This window comes from Protopterus annectens, chromosome 7.part0 (assembly GCF_019279795.1).
Source record: "Protopterus annectens isolate FY-2018-M chromosome 7.part0, PAN1.0, whole genome shotgun sequence".
Lineage (NCBI taxonomy): Eukaryota > Metazoa > Chordata > Ceratodontiformes > Protopteridae > Protopterus > Protopterus annectens.
Window position 1 is genome coordinate 1982776017 of NC_056739.1, and position 13191 is coordinate 1982789207.

The 13191-nt window shown below is 40.2% G+C and overlaps 1 protein-coding gene across 1 annotated transcript in view; it reads left to right on the plus strand.

Moving 5' to 3' along the window:
- The window catches only part of LOC122807285 (cytosolic 10-formyltetrahydrofolate dehydrogenase), a 586928-nt gene that overhangs the window by 475745 nt on the left and 97992 nt on the right, over positions 1 to 13191 (plus strand). Inside the window, exon 20 of the mRNA XM_044078406.1 lies at positions 3501 to 3666. Coding sequence (XP_043934341.1) covers positions 3501 to 3666 — 166 coding nt within the window. The remainder of the gene's footprint in view (positions 1 to 3500; positions 3667 to 13191) is intronic.

Below are 13191 nucleotides of genomic sequence, written 5' to 3' on the forward strand. Positions count from 1 at the left end.
CATTGAAGCAGCTTACAAGAAAGCAAGCAAGTTGATAAACCAACATTCAGTTGTAAATACACAAATATTCTGGCAGCAAACAGTACAACTTAAATGGCATTAACAATAAGTACTAAAAGTAAAAAAAAAAAAAAAAAAAACAGAAAATAATACAACCATAAACCAAGATTGCCCTAGGTATCTACATGTCATAATTTTGGATGCAGGCAGGGATAGATGATCATGTCATATGGAGGCATGGGTATGCATTGCAGTTGCCCATTGAAGACCGATTCCATGGATGTTGGTGAACCTACATGAAAAGGTACAGCCTTAAAGAGAAAAAAAGGTCCTCCTTGTGGATAATGAAGCAACTCCCAGTCTGCTTGCCCCTTGTCTCTAATGAATGACTGAGCACTAGGGATCTCTTCTTGGGCAGCAAAGTGACTTGGGGGTAAGCTCAATGTTTAGAGGAGGACGAGAAAAAATACATCCTGTTGGTTCTAGAAAGTGTATGCCTTCCATAAACTCTCAGCAATGTGGAGTGAGATCCTGACCAGGAATCCTAAGGCAGACTTCTGCACAATCTTCCCAGTCCAGCAGAGGGCCTTTGTTGTCAGCCAAGGAGTCTAAGCCATTTGTCCATAGTAGGCAAGAGAGTGCGGTGAATTTTAAAATGAAGAATGCAAGGTGTAAGATGCCAACAGGAGTAGAGATTCCAGTGTTGTTGACATATGCAGATGATAGCATTCTAATGGCTAAAATAAAATTTGGATAAGGGAAGTTATATTTTGTATAGCTGAATAGTTAAAATAAATAAATATGACACAAAATAAGGATAAAAAGGAAAGGATTGTGAGATGTGGTACAGATAAGTGAGGTATAATTTACAATGAAAGAGATTTCAGTGTTAGGAATCAAACTTGGTGATAGAGAAGTAAATGGATTACAGTAGGAAAGACTCTTAGAAGAATTAAAGAATTTTTGTATGGAAAACATATAGGATATCTTTTGGAAAAAAGTTAGCTTGATAGATTCATTATTAATGGGGAAAGCAGCTTATATATCAAGTGTGTTTATGATTCCTAAAATATATGAAAAGTTATTGGAAGTGATTTTTACATTTATATTGGGTTCTAGATTAAACCCAGTAAAGAGAGGAGTTGTCTACATGAATAAAGATAAAGGAGGACTAGGATTAATAAATTCAGTGGTATCTGCAGCTTCTTTAAATTTATGTAAACTATTGACGTGGATAAATGAGGGAGATGGAAAGTTGGTAGTAAAAATATTTAAATATAAATATGAACAATTTTGGGAAATATTGAAGAAAAATAAAAGAGAAAAAGAATGCATAAATGAAGAAATGGAAAATTATCAAGAAAAAATAAAAACATGGAAGGCAAAGATTAATAAGATGGAAAAAGAACAGAAAAAATGTTACAAAAGCATAATACAATATTATTGTGTTAATCCATGGGAATGCCTACCAAAAGCAAAAAATAAGGCTATAAAAATAAGAAATAAAAGGTGTAATAAGAGAGTAGAATGTCAAAACGTTTTATGGAGACTGTGAATAAATAAACTACGAGTAAAAAGGAAACATACTTTTACAAATAGCCGCTAAAAGCCATAACTCTTGGAGAACGCTATATTTATTTTAAACGCTCAATAAACACGTTTTTCGTCTAACCCAAATGGCTAGACTTCTTCAGAAAAAAAGCAAAACAGTGTCATTTAAATGAAGTCTAGCCATTTGGGTTAGACGAAAAAACGTGTTTATTGAGCGTTTAAAATAAATATAGCGTTCTCCAAGAGTCGGCTTTTAGCGGCTTTTTGTAAAAGTTTGTTTTCATCTCTGTTTGCATCAGTTTTAAAAAGGAAACATGCCATTCAAAAAGGAAAATGAAATACTATGTTTATTCTGTGGGGAAAAAGAAACCATGAAAATTCATCCCTGGTTTCCCACCTATGTCTCAAATAGACACAGGCAACATGTAAATGGTTCATCTCCCAGGCCCCTGCTTGTAAATGTTTCATCTCCCAAACCCCTGCTTACACTTATTAAGGGTATCAGAACTTGTCAGAGAGTTGGGATGAATATTTAGGCTTAAAAATGCCCTTGTTGTTGTTAACCTAGTAAACACCTATGAACATGTTTTTTTTTAATGCAAAAGAGTGCTGAAATTATGGGAGAAATTATGCAAATATTTTTTCGAAGATTTAAACGAGTAAGATAGATACATGACTGACTATGGATTTTATAAGAACAGAAACGAGGATATATAAAAATAGTTGATAAAGAGTTGTTTTATGTTGCATGGGTCATTTGCCATGTGAGAAAAAATTATATATGTTTAATGGAAAAATGGAAATTGCCAATAATATTACAAAAAGTCTGTGGTTGTGGAAAAAGGGGTGGAGGTCTAGTATGGAAAATAAGGATGAAAGTTTGTAAGCTGGAGAACATAAGATAAATATGATTGCAATAATTAATGTATAAGAATATATTTATGTATGGTTCTAATATAAGAATTGTGTAAATCTGTAAATAATGTTCTATGTAAATAATGTTTTGTATGAATAAACTACCCCTACCCTTTTCGACAAGTGTCATGGGATCTTTTACATCCACTTGAGCTACCACCAAGTGAGGCAGATGGGACCTCGGTTTAATGTCTCATCCAAAAGAATGATGCATTCACGAGTGCAGCACTGCCCCCATCCATGCTGCATTGCAGTGTCAGCAATTGAGCTACCTCATGGGAATAGAACACAGCATTCTGCACCAAAGGTGAGTGTGCTACTGCTACTTGTTGAGCCACTGACACTGTGTGTGCAGACTTTTCCAGTGTGCATATCTCTGTATGCCCAGGATGTGTGAGGACTGAGTAGTTTTCTCTGTTGTCTACCCGCCTGCAGAGTCCTAAAGTTTTTCCTGAGTCATTCTGAAGCATCAGAGTCTCTAACCCCTTCAGTAAAAGCTGGGGTAGTTATCAACCAGTGCTGTCAGTTGGCTGCTGCATATCTCTGTATGCCCAGGATGTGTGAGGACTGAGTAGTTTTCTCTGTTGTCTACCCACCTGCAGAGTCCTAAAGTTTTCCTGAGTCATTCGGAAGTGTCAGAGTCTCTAACCCCTTCAGTAAAAGCTGGGGTAGTTATCAACCAGTGCTGTCAGTTGGCTGCTGCACTTAGATCACCATGCAAACCAAGATCACTTCTTAGTTAGGAGAGACACCTTAATCAAATTCCAGTGCACATACGTATGCATGCATGCACATATGTACACAGACAGACACACACCTACACATACTGCTTAAATCTACAGTATTAAAATGCAGAAACATAAATGCAGGTAACTGCTGTATCAGGTTTGCTTAACATAAGAAGGACTCCAAAGTTGTAGAATATTACTAACGATACTACACGACATGGGCTAGAACATTTGCCGCTGTCTAAATTTGGTAACAAACTTTCCTTCTTTACATATCATTATATATGTTTTGATGGTATCTTATAGGTAGAGGAGGTGAAGAAGATGAAAATTGGGGACCCACTGGACAGATCGACTGATCATGGACCTCAGAATCACAAAGCACACCTGGACAAGCTTGTAGAGTACTGCCAAACTGGAGTTAAAGAGGGGGCCACATTGGTATGTGGAGGAAAACAGGTGCCCCGGCCAGGTACAGCATCTATAAAACCTTTTTTTTTTTCCTGTATGCTTCAAACATACTCTTTCTGTCCCATCTTTTGTCACTATTGCACTCAAGGCCAGCTTTTTCCTCCATCTGAAAATAAATATGTTGTTTTGGATGCATAGTATATCCTTTATAGGGAATGTCCTGCATTTGGCACACACTTTAATGTGTTTAAGCTACAGGAGTGTACAAGCAGACTTAGAAAGCTTTTCTGGAATGCTGCAGATTCTTTATAATAGCAAATGGATTACTGGAGCAGTAGATACCTCATTTTGTTTCAAATCATTGTTGAAACACAAAACTTGAGTCACAGCAGTTTGTCAAAATTAGGACTGAGTTGGCAATTTGTATCACTTACTTTTCTTCCTTCCTTAACATATAGTCACTGCTGTAGCATTTTAACTGCCCAGTTGCTTTTCCTCTGGGGTGGCTTCTATGCGGAGTCTGTACATCCTCACTATTTCAGTTGATGCTCCAGTTTCCACCAGTATCTCAAAGATATGTTGTGGGTGAAGTCTCAGTGTTTCAGATTGCCTAAATTGTGTTGATGGCATACAGGGACAAAGCCTTGATTATAGCCTAGTTGATCCAAGTTTGATTAGCAACTTTGACAGCAAAGGAAATGATGATGGGTGTGCCCATCCCGGTGGGGGGTACACTTTCTCGCACACCTCTGAGGTCAGTCCCTGGTAGAGGCTGGGACATCTGAAGAGTGTTGTCTTCACTGGGGGGGCAGGGATCATGATGTGCCATCTCCTTGGATGGTGTAAATGTGCATGGAGGTGAGAATTAAGCCTTAAAGGAAAATACTCCTTTAGCAGCAGTACGATACTGCCCCTAGTTGCCTCGGTCAGCTCACTGCCCTTGAACATGGTCAGAGTCAGTTAGGATAAGTCCAACTGGATTTTTTTAGACCCAGCAGATGGAAAGACACTGAAAAGAGCTAATGGACAGCTTTGGGGAAGCCAAAAAGGAGAAAAATCTTTCAACTTGCCTGCAGATGTGCATTGTGTGTGTGTGTGTGTGTGTGTGTGTGTGTGTGTGTGTGTGTGTGTGTGTGTGTGTCTGTGTGTCTGTGTGCATCCCGTTATGGGCTGGTGCCCCATCCAGGATAAATTTCCCTGACTTGCACTCAATGAGTGCCAGGATAGGCTTTGGTTCCCTTGTGACCCTGACTTTGAGGATGCCAGTAACTGATAAGAGAAAGCTGCAGTGGCAGTTCAGTGCAAAAGTTTGGGAATATGTGCTGATAGACCTAGACCATACAGTAGTCTTGGGTTTGATTCCCACAGCCTTCATTTGCTTGCTGTGTGACTCTGAGAAAGTCAGTTAAGGAGACACTGTTTCCAGGTCACCCCTGTAAAGGAAAATGGTCTTTATGTCTGGTGGGCTTACCAGGTTAACATTTTTTTTATAATGAATGATATCATTAGTAGATGGAGAGAGGCAATCCAACCTTTTTGTGTGTCCCCATGGCTTGGTCATTCTTGTGTACTGGGTGTGCAGAAAACTGAATTTTGATTCTTAGTAGAATTAAGAAAATTTAAACTACAGGAAGCAAACACATGAAGTAATAAAGTAATAACAGCAAAAAATTCCTTTTAAGAAGTGTTTCGATTTCACTACATACATGCATACAAGCTCATATAATGGAAGTCAGATAAAAGGCATTTTTCTCTATTTATGTACCTCACTAAAGTAAGCAGCAGTAACCTCTCCACAATGGCTGGCAGTATACCTCTCAATATCTTAGCCAAAAAAATATGGACAAATACAAAAATAATGGGGAGAAAAATGCATAAAGATAGGGACGGATTTTAAATATAGCACTTAAAGGTGACAGAATACAAGGTTTTGTTAGCATGCATTTTTCTGAAGGATGTGAAGACTGAAACTCAAATATCTGTCATTATTTAGTGACTTCCATCCTGAATTATTTGTCAGAAAACCACAAATTTTATGAATAACAGAGCAAAAATATTAGGCAAAAATCTGGACAGTTGAGAGCTATGTATGGCAGTTACTGCTCTGCAAAGAACATTATTCATCTGTGGCATGAAGAGTGTCAGATTACTTAAATATTTATTTAGGTGATGATCTGGAGAGTTGGAAGAAGCTTGTTAAGTCCTCAACAAGGTCCAGGAGTATTAAACATACTAAAGTAGTGTACAGCTATGTAGGCTGGGTGTAAGGGAGGCTAGCAAGGCTCACAATTTTTATCAGAGCCCTGCATACTTAACCACAGATTTCTTTAAGCTTTAAGTTATTCGGCTTCTGTGTATGTGATTCAGTAGATTTATGAAAACTGTTCTGGAACATATTTCTCAACCTGTTAGCACAAGAAATCTGTACAAAGCAAAACCTAATGGTAAGACAAATGTCCCAAAAATAGGGACAGATTTTAAATATTGCTCTTATAACTATAGAAAGTTGCTAGAGTAATAGATTTGGTATTAGCACACATATTCTCATGAGCATGAAGTCTAAAACTCTGATGTTTGTTGTTATTTAGTGAATTCACTGTTCACAGGTGTGCCAGAAAAAACACAGGTATTATGAGGAACAAACCAAAAATATGAGAAGGAGAAAATCTGGACAGTTGAAAGGTACATTCTGGAAGAAAGCTTGCAGATAGTCCGAAGAAAATGAACAAAGCAAGATGATTTGCTCATGAACCATTATAACAGACAAGGCCTAAGACCACCTTTGTTTACCTACTTGTTTGGGATTGGCCATCTCCCATGCTGCAAAAGGCCACCCTCCTACTTGGTTCTAGCAGCTTTAAAAGGCAGAGAAAGCATGACTGGACAGTTGTTTATGCAGCCCTTTGTAATCCCACGTATATAAGAATACTGCTAAAGCCACAGAAATATACATTTTAATATGCCTGCACCAGTGGTATAGAGGGATGGAGAGATAAAGCCCTGACCATGGTGCAGGTGCACACTTGGGAGGTTTGCATTCACTGGTGAATACTATGGAAACAACCACATTGTGCTGCCACAGTGTGGGAGAGCCATCATTCTAGCATTAGCTTCTTGCAGACATGAGGACTTGTCTAGCTCTGATGCCCATTGCATGTCCCACTCTCAGGGTGTTACTAGGTGTGCCCTTTGGCAGAAGTAGAACACTGCCCAAGGGCACTTTGATCTCCTTGTCAGTACTGAACATTGACAGAGTAAGTCCAAGGGATGTAGGACAGTTTGGAAGACCTGACAATCCAAGTGAGGGACTGGCAACAGCTGATGGTCAGCTCCGAGAGACAAAAATAGTTAAAAAAAAAAAGAAAAAAAGAAAAAAAAAAAGAAATACAAATTTTAATGGAAGATACTGGGTACTTGGTACCCCTAGTCTGCCCTTTGCCCTACCTTCTGAATAAGCATCAGTTCCGACTTAACCAGCAGCTTATTTATTTCTTGCATCCAGCGCAGTAATTACCATGTATTTGTTCCATGCATTATTGCATTTTGTCACCATGTTTCATGCTACCATCTACATAGGAATGCTGCTTAAGTCATCCAGCATGCTTTCCGTGCATCACATTTTCTTATCTCTCTCTCTCTCTTCAAGCTGAAGTCATGGGATTACATGATATGATTTAGATAAATGGTGGCCTAGATGATAGAGTATTTGGACTCTCCCAGGGTTTTGTCCTGTCTCTTATAGTGTCATTCCAGAAAGAGTCTTTTTGAACCTTGATTGGTTTACCCAAAATGGAGCTTGTCTCCCTAAAAGTATTTTTTAGACTGGCAAGAAGCTATCTCTACCTGAAGACTGAAGTGCAGAAATTTCAGAAAATACCAACACACCCAAGTGAACTTCCCAGGATAAATAATTCAGGAATGATTTAATGAGATGTATAGCTATTCCATGTATGCACACTAGGCGCTTGATGTCAATGCATGTGTGACCCATTTGATCCAATACTGAGGAAAATGCAAAAGGAACATAAAATGATTCCAGAGGCTCTCCTTGGTTTTCTGTAAGAGACATACGTTTTTACAGTACTTGGCAGACTTTGTGAAGGCTTACAGCAAGTACTTCATTTTCTGTACAGTGATGAGCTTACAGAGTGCATCACTTTACAAACTGCAAACATTTTGTAAAAACTACATGAAGTAATGATCACAAGTCTGTGCAAGAACTTATGTTTTGTTTGAAAGAAATGTTTTATGTGTGGGAGGAGCAAGTGTCTGAACTCCCCGCAGCAACTGCTTCCTATGATAAATCTTTAGAAATAGATATCTGCCCTTATTTATTCTTCATCTTCAAAATGGATAAGCCCTATTACAAAACACTGTGCTTGAGTTTCTCTAATAAGAGCACTTGTTAGGAAAAAAGGGAACTGCTCCTATGCAGACTATGTCAGCAACGTTTGCAGTCATTTCTTCTTCATTATTTCTGGCTACACATTTTAGGAATATCTGGAATTGTTTAGCATAATCTTGTAAACCCCTCATTTTTACTCTCCCTCCCCCTGCCCACCAAGTCAAGGAGGAATCAGCAGAATTTAAAGAAAAACAATGTTTCAACTACCCTCCAAAAACAAAAGGGTAACTCCATTTTACCCCTTAAGGAAATCAGTCCGCCACCTTAGTCCTAGCACCCAAGTTCCCAAGCAGAAGCAAAGCCATTTAAAACACAGTGGCTGGTCAGCACCATGATAAGAAACCCTAAACCCAGTCTAGCAAGCAGCAGTGTCTCAAAAGGATAGCTTGATTACTTTGCCAGAATGCACAGGAAATAGGTGAAGATTACCTTTTTCATACTAACACACATACACCTCTAACTTGAGACATGTAGCCCATTCATCTTCTAAAGCTCATTTATTTTGCTTCACTCATCATCCTTCCCACTGATCTGTCAGGAGGACTAGGCAGTCCTAGACAAAAAGGCTATTAAGCCAGTCAAGACCCATCCATTTAAGATAATCAAAAGGACTGAAGGACTTCAGCAGTTTAATCTAGTGCAAGAGATTCAGTATGCTAATGGTTTAGTGTCCCCTGAAGTCCAGATATTAGTTTTGCCTCATTAACATGCTAGATATTATATTGTTTTTCACCATCAACCCAGCCATTACACATGAGGTTCTGCCCTTCTGAGGCGGAAGTACATCCTTTCCAATTCTGGACAATCCTCATTGGAACCATTCAGCAAGCAGTTACTGTGTTAAAGTACTACAATTATTAAATGACAGTGTACCAGAATGTCCTCCAATATCAGCTGCTCCCAGCCCCAAATTGCAAGTCCATCAACCATTCCATTATGGAAGAGTGACAGCCCCCTTTTCTTAGTTATTTCTGAAACTGTAGTATGTTGTTTTTAAAAAAAAAAAAAAAAAAAAAAAACAAACTGCCAGTGATTGGAGAATTGTCCAGAAGGATAAAACAAATGCATGCTTTTCTCCCAGACAGTCTTTTGCAGTGTTAGGAGTCCTATATCTACATTAGCATCACTTTTTTTTAAGATGGGAAGCTTAAAAATGCAAAGCTTCTGATACATATATTTTAGTTAGGTAAGCAGAAAGAAACCAGTTGGAATTACTCGGAATTTTCAAGTGGGAGGAAAAAATATATAACTGTCAGTTTTAGGATTATGGAGGCACACCTCGAGACTGGTCTACCAGCATGACACACTGGAATTACTCCAGGTGCATCTGACAGTTGGCAAGACACCCATCCAAGTTATAGCCAGCTGTAGACCCTCCTCCATGTCTCAGGACACCCACACCTCCTACCTGGACCTACTTGACTCCATCAAGATATACCCTGATCCTTGGTGACTTCAACTACCCCGCCATAGACTGGGTGAACTGTTCCTGCACTAATGCACTCACCCAACGATTCCTTGACTTCATCAATTCTAATGCACTAGAAAGGCTGGTTTCATCCTCCACAAGGGTTGATAACATACTGGACTTGGTTCTCATCAACATGGGTGACCGCTGCACCATACCCATAGTATGTTCTTCCCTGGTGAGATCAGATCATCTATCTGTCTTATTTGAAGTTTCTATCTCACCCAAACCCTCCCCAGCCATAACCAGGCTAAAAAACTTCTCAAAAGCTGACTACAACCTCCTAAGGGAGGGTACCAGCAGCTTCACACCACCTCCCCCCCTCAGATGACGCAGACAACTATGCTGAACAGTACGCCAGTGCAGTATACAAGCACCTTTACAACTGCATGGACTCAGCCATACCCAACAGAACTAAAATCTGCTCCTCAAGGAAACACAAACCTCTCTGATGGACAGCCTCTATTAACAGGCTTTACGACAAAAGGAAGAAACTGTTGTCCAAGGGTAAAAAGGAACAATTTCCAAATCGAAAAAACTCCGTCCTCCGCCTCAACAAGCAAATTAGGTCACTAGTGAAAAACTCCAAAGCCAATTATGAGTTGAAACTAGCCTCCAAAACAAAGGGAAACTACAAGTCCTTCTTCAGTTACGTTAAGAACCTCCATGGCAAAGCCCAAGTTTGTGCCGAACTAGTACTTAATGGTACCACTTACACTGATCCTGCTGACTTAGCCAACCTGCTAGCTGATAGGTTCAGTGCAAACTTCACCCACTTAACGCTCCCCAAAGGCCAAGTTGACATCCCAGATACTTGTCCTACACTTCACATCTGTGTAGATCAAATGTTAAAGGCCCTATCCAAGGAAAAGAACATAGCTTCCATGAGACCTGATAGCATTCCAGGCTGTATTCTGCACCATCTCCAGCAAGAACTAGCTTCGCCATTGACCACCCAATTCAATCACAGCCTAATTACAGGCTTCATTCTAGCAGAGTAGAGAACTACCATTGTCATCCCCTTGCACAAAGGTGTTGCCACTACTGACCTGGGAAACTATCGCCCCATCAGCTTGACAAGTCTGATCTGTAAAGTCATGGAGCATATTATTATGGATCTCATAAACATGGACATAGGCAGTCTCCAAGCACTCAACCCCACCAGTTCGATTTCATCAGGGACAGATCTTGCCTATTGAACCTAGTTGACTTCTTTGAGACTGTCACCAAGGCCCTGGATGAGGGAAAGTCAGTACATACAGCTTACCTTGACCTGGCCAAGGCCTTTGACACAATCCCCGACTCGGGCATCATCGAAAAGCTAACACAACTTGGTGTTAATCCCTATCTAGTCAGATGGGTGGCCAGCTGGCTCACAGATAGGACCCACAGGGTCAAAATAGGTGCCGGCACCTCCAACAGCAGACCTGTCACTAGTGGTGCTCCCCAGGGATCTGTCCTGGGACCCCTACTGTTTGGCATTTTTCTGTTAAGAAGTTAACTTGAGTGTTTCAGCTATTACACACAGAGCTATCTGAGGAGGAGGAGGAGCTGATCTGTGATATATAGCAATACGTAGCCTGTTTTTTGCTTATTTGTAGTAGTTATTGCTTATTTTAGATATTTATAGCAATTTTATTGTATACTGCATACTTGTACTGTATTTCATAGCTATTGAATCACTTGTGATTAACATTTCTGTAGTGTTTTTTACCACCCTCCCTCTCTATTTGCATTTTGTCTTTATACCTGCTGGCCTTGCAGTTGCCCACCCCTACTCTAAATTTGATTTTGGACACTCCTCCCAGTGTAGTGTCATTAGCTCATTCTACCTAATACAGAGGGAACATCTGAGAAGGCCAACCCACTTAGTTTCTTTCCTTCTGTTCCTCCTTTCTCCCTTTCTTAAAAAAAAAATTGTCTGAATATCCTTGTGTTCTGACTGTGCTTCTCAAACATTTTGGAAATATAGAGTGTATTTTAGTGCATTTATTAAAACTGTATTTGCCTTAATATTGCTACAACTCAAGTGCTCTAGGTTGCACTGCATCTGAATTGTTTGTGTGTTTTAGCTGCTTTTCTGTATATATAGACTTTTCTGTATATCTTGATCTTGATGATTGGATGGGAAATAGGAAATTCACCCCGGGGATTACCTCTGTGGTTCTGCTCGACAGTGGCACAGGAGAATAATTTTCTTGAGTGGCAAAAGCCAGGGTACCTTTTTGGCTGGACTTGTATAGGCCCCAGGGCCGATAGCCTAGTACCTACCTATGAACCTATATGTAGACTAGCTACTTATTCTACTGTATTACTGCCTGTTAAATCATTTTTCAGTTGTGCACTTGCCTTGCTTCATTTAAAAAGTTTTAAATTGCTGATTTTGTAGAGTTTTAATTGTATTTACTGTTTAGGGCTACACACTCAAGTGTGTTAGCCTTTTCTGTGTTTATTTAGTGCATTATTGCATTGTTTAGCCTGTTTTAACCAAAAAAAAAATACTGCCTTGTTTGCTCGTTCCCGCCTTTCCTAGCTAGTATAGTCCAGATCCCAGGCTTTGCTGGTTTCAGGACTTTATTTTCTGTGTTCAGCGCTATCCAGACCTTGCTGTGGTAGAGGGAAATCCTACTGCTTACCAGTGGGAGTGGTGAGCATTGTACTGCCTATCTAACACTAGAGGAGTGGTTTCCAGCTCTGAAATTGTAATTTTAGCCATTTTGGGCTGATTTCTATCCCTTTCAACTTTCTGGCTTAAAAACACGTGTGTTTGCTCATTTTTCACATCATGCAGCACTGCAGGGCTACGGTTAAACTATTCCAGGTGCCAGAAAGTCTGCTCTTCAAATTTTTCCTTAGAACTAGCTGATTTCTCAGAAGTAGCACTATAATCTCAACCCCTGTGACTAGCACTTGCTCTAGAACCTGCTGGAAAGCAATAGGAAGCCTTAAACTGATACAAGCACTCAACTCTCCTTGTTAATAAGGAGAAATTAATCGTAGGCACTAAACAGCCTATAATTGCAAAGTACCTTGCAAAGGTAAGGGAAAACAGCTCTTGTTGTGTCTTTCGGCTTTTCCCAGTTAGGGGTCGCCACAGCGGAACTCCGATCCGCTAATGAATGGCAGTAGATTTTTACGTGCCGAGTTGCCGGCCCTGACGCACAACCTTCAAAGAAGGTCTGCCCATTCACGCATGTCTCCACACAGAAGATGCTCTAGCTGAGAATCAAACAGGACAACGTCTTACTGTGAGGTGACAACGCTACCGCAGCACCACCACTGCAGTGGAAACAGCTCTTGTACTTTACAAAAAAGCACCTAAACAGGCATGTCCAAGGGTCAGCTTCCGGTGATTTCTCCTGTCCATCTGGTGAATCTGGCATACTGGGGCAATGCAGCAACTGCCTCAGGTACACAGACAACCCTCTCCTCCTACCAGCCAACACTACAACCTGCGAGAGATGCACTTATATAGCCAAACTGGAAGCAAAGCTCTCTCCAGCCAAGATTGTGCCAAACAGTCAAGAAGAGAAGGTTAACACCTGCACTACACCTCAAGCAACACATAGCCCTTCAAAACCCACACCATCAACACCCACACATAGCAACACTAAACCCACATATGCGGAGGCCCTTAGCATTAACCTGTGCAAGCAACAAGGACCTCTGAAGCTGAAACGCAAACAAACATCATTCACAACCAAAGTGACACA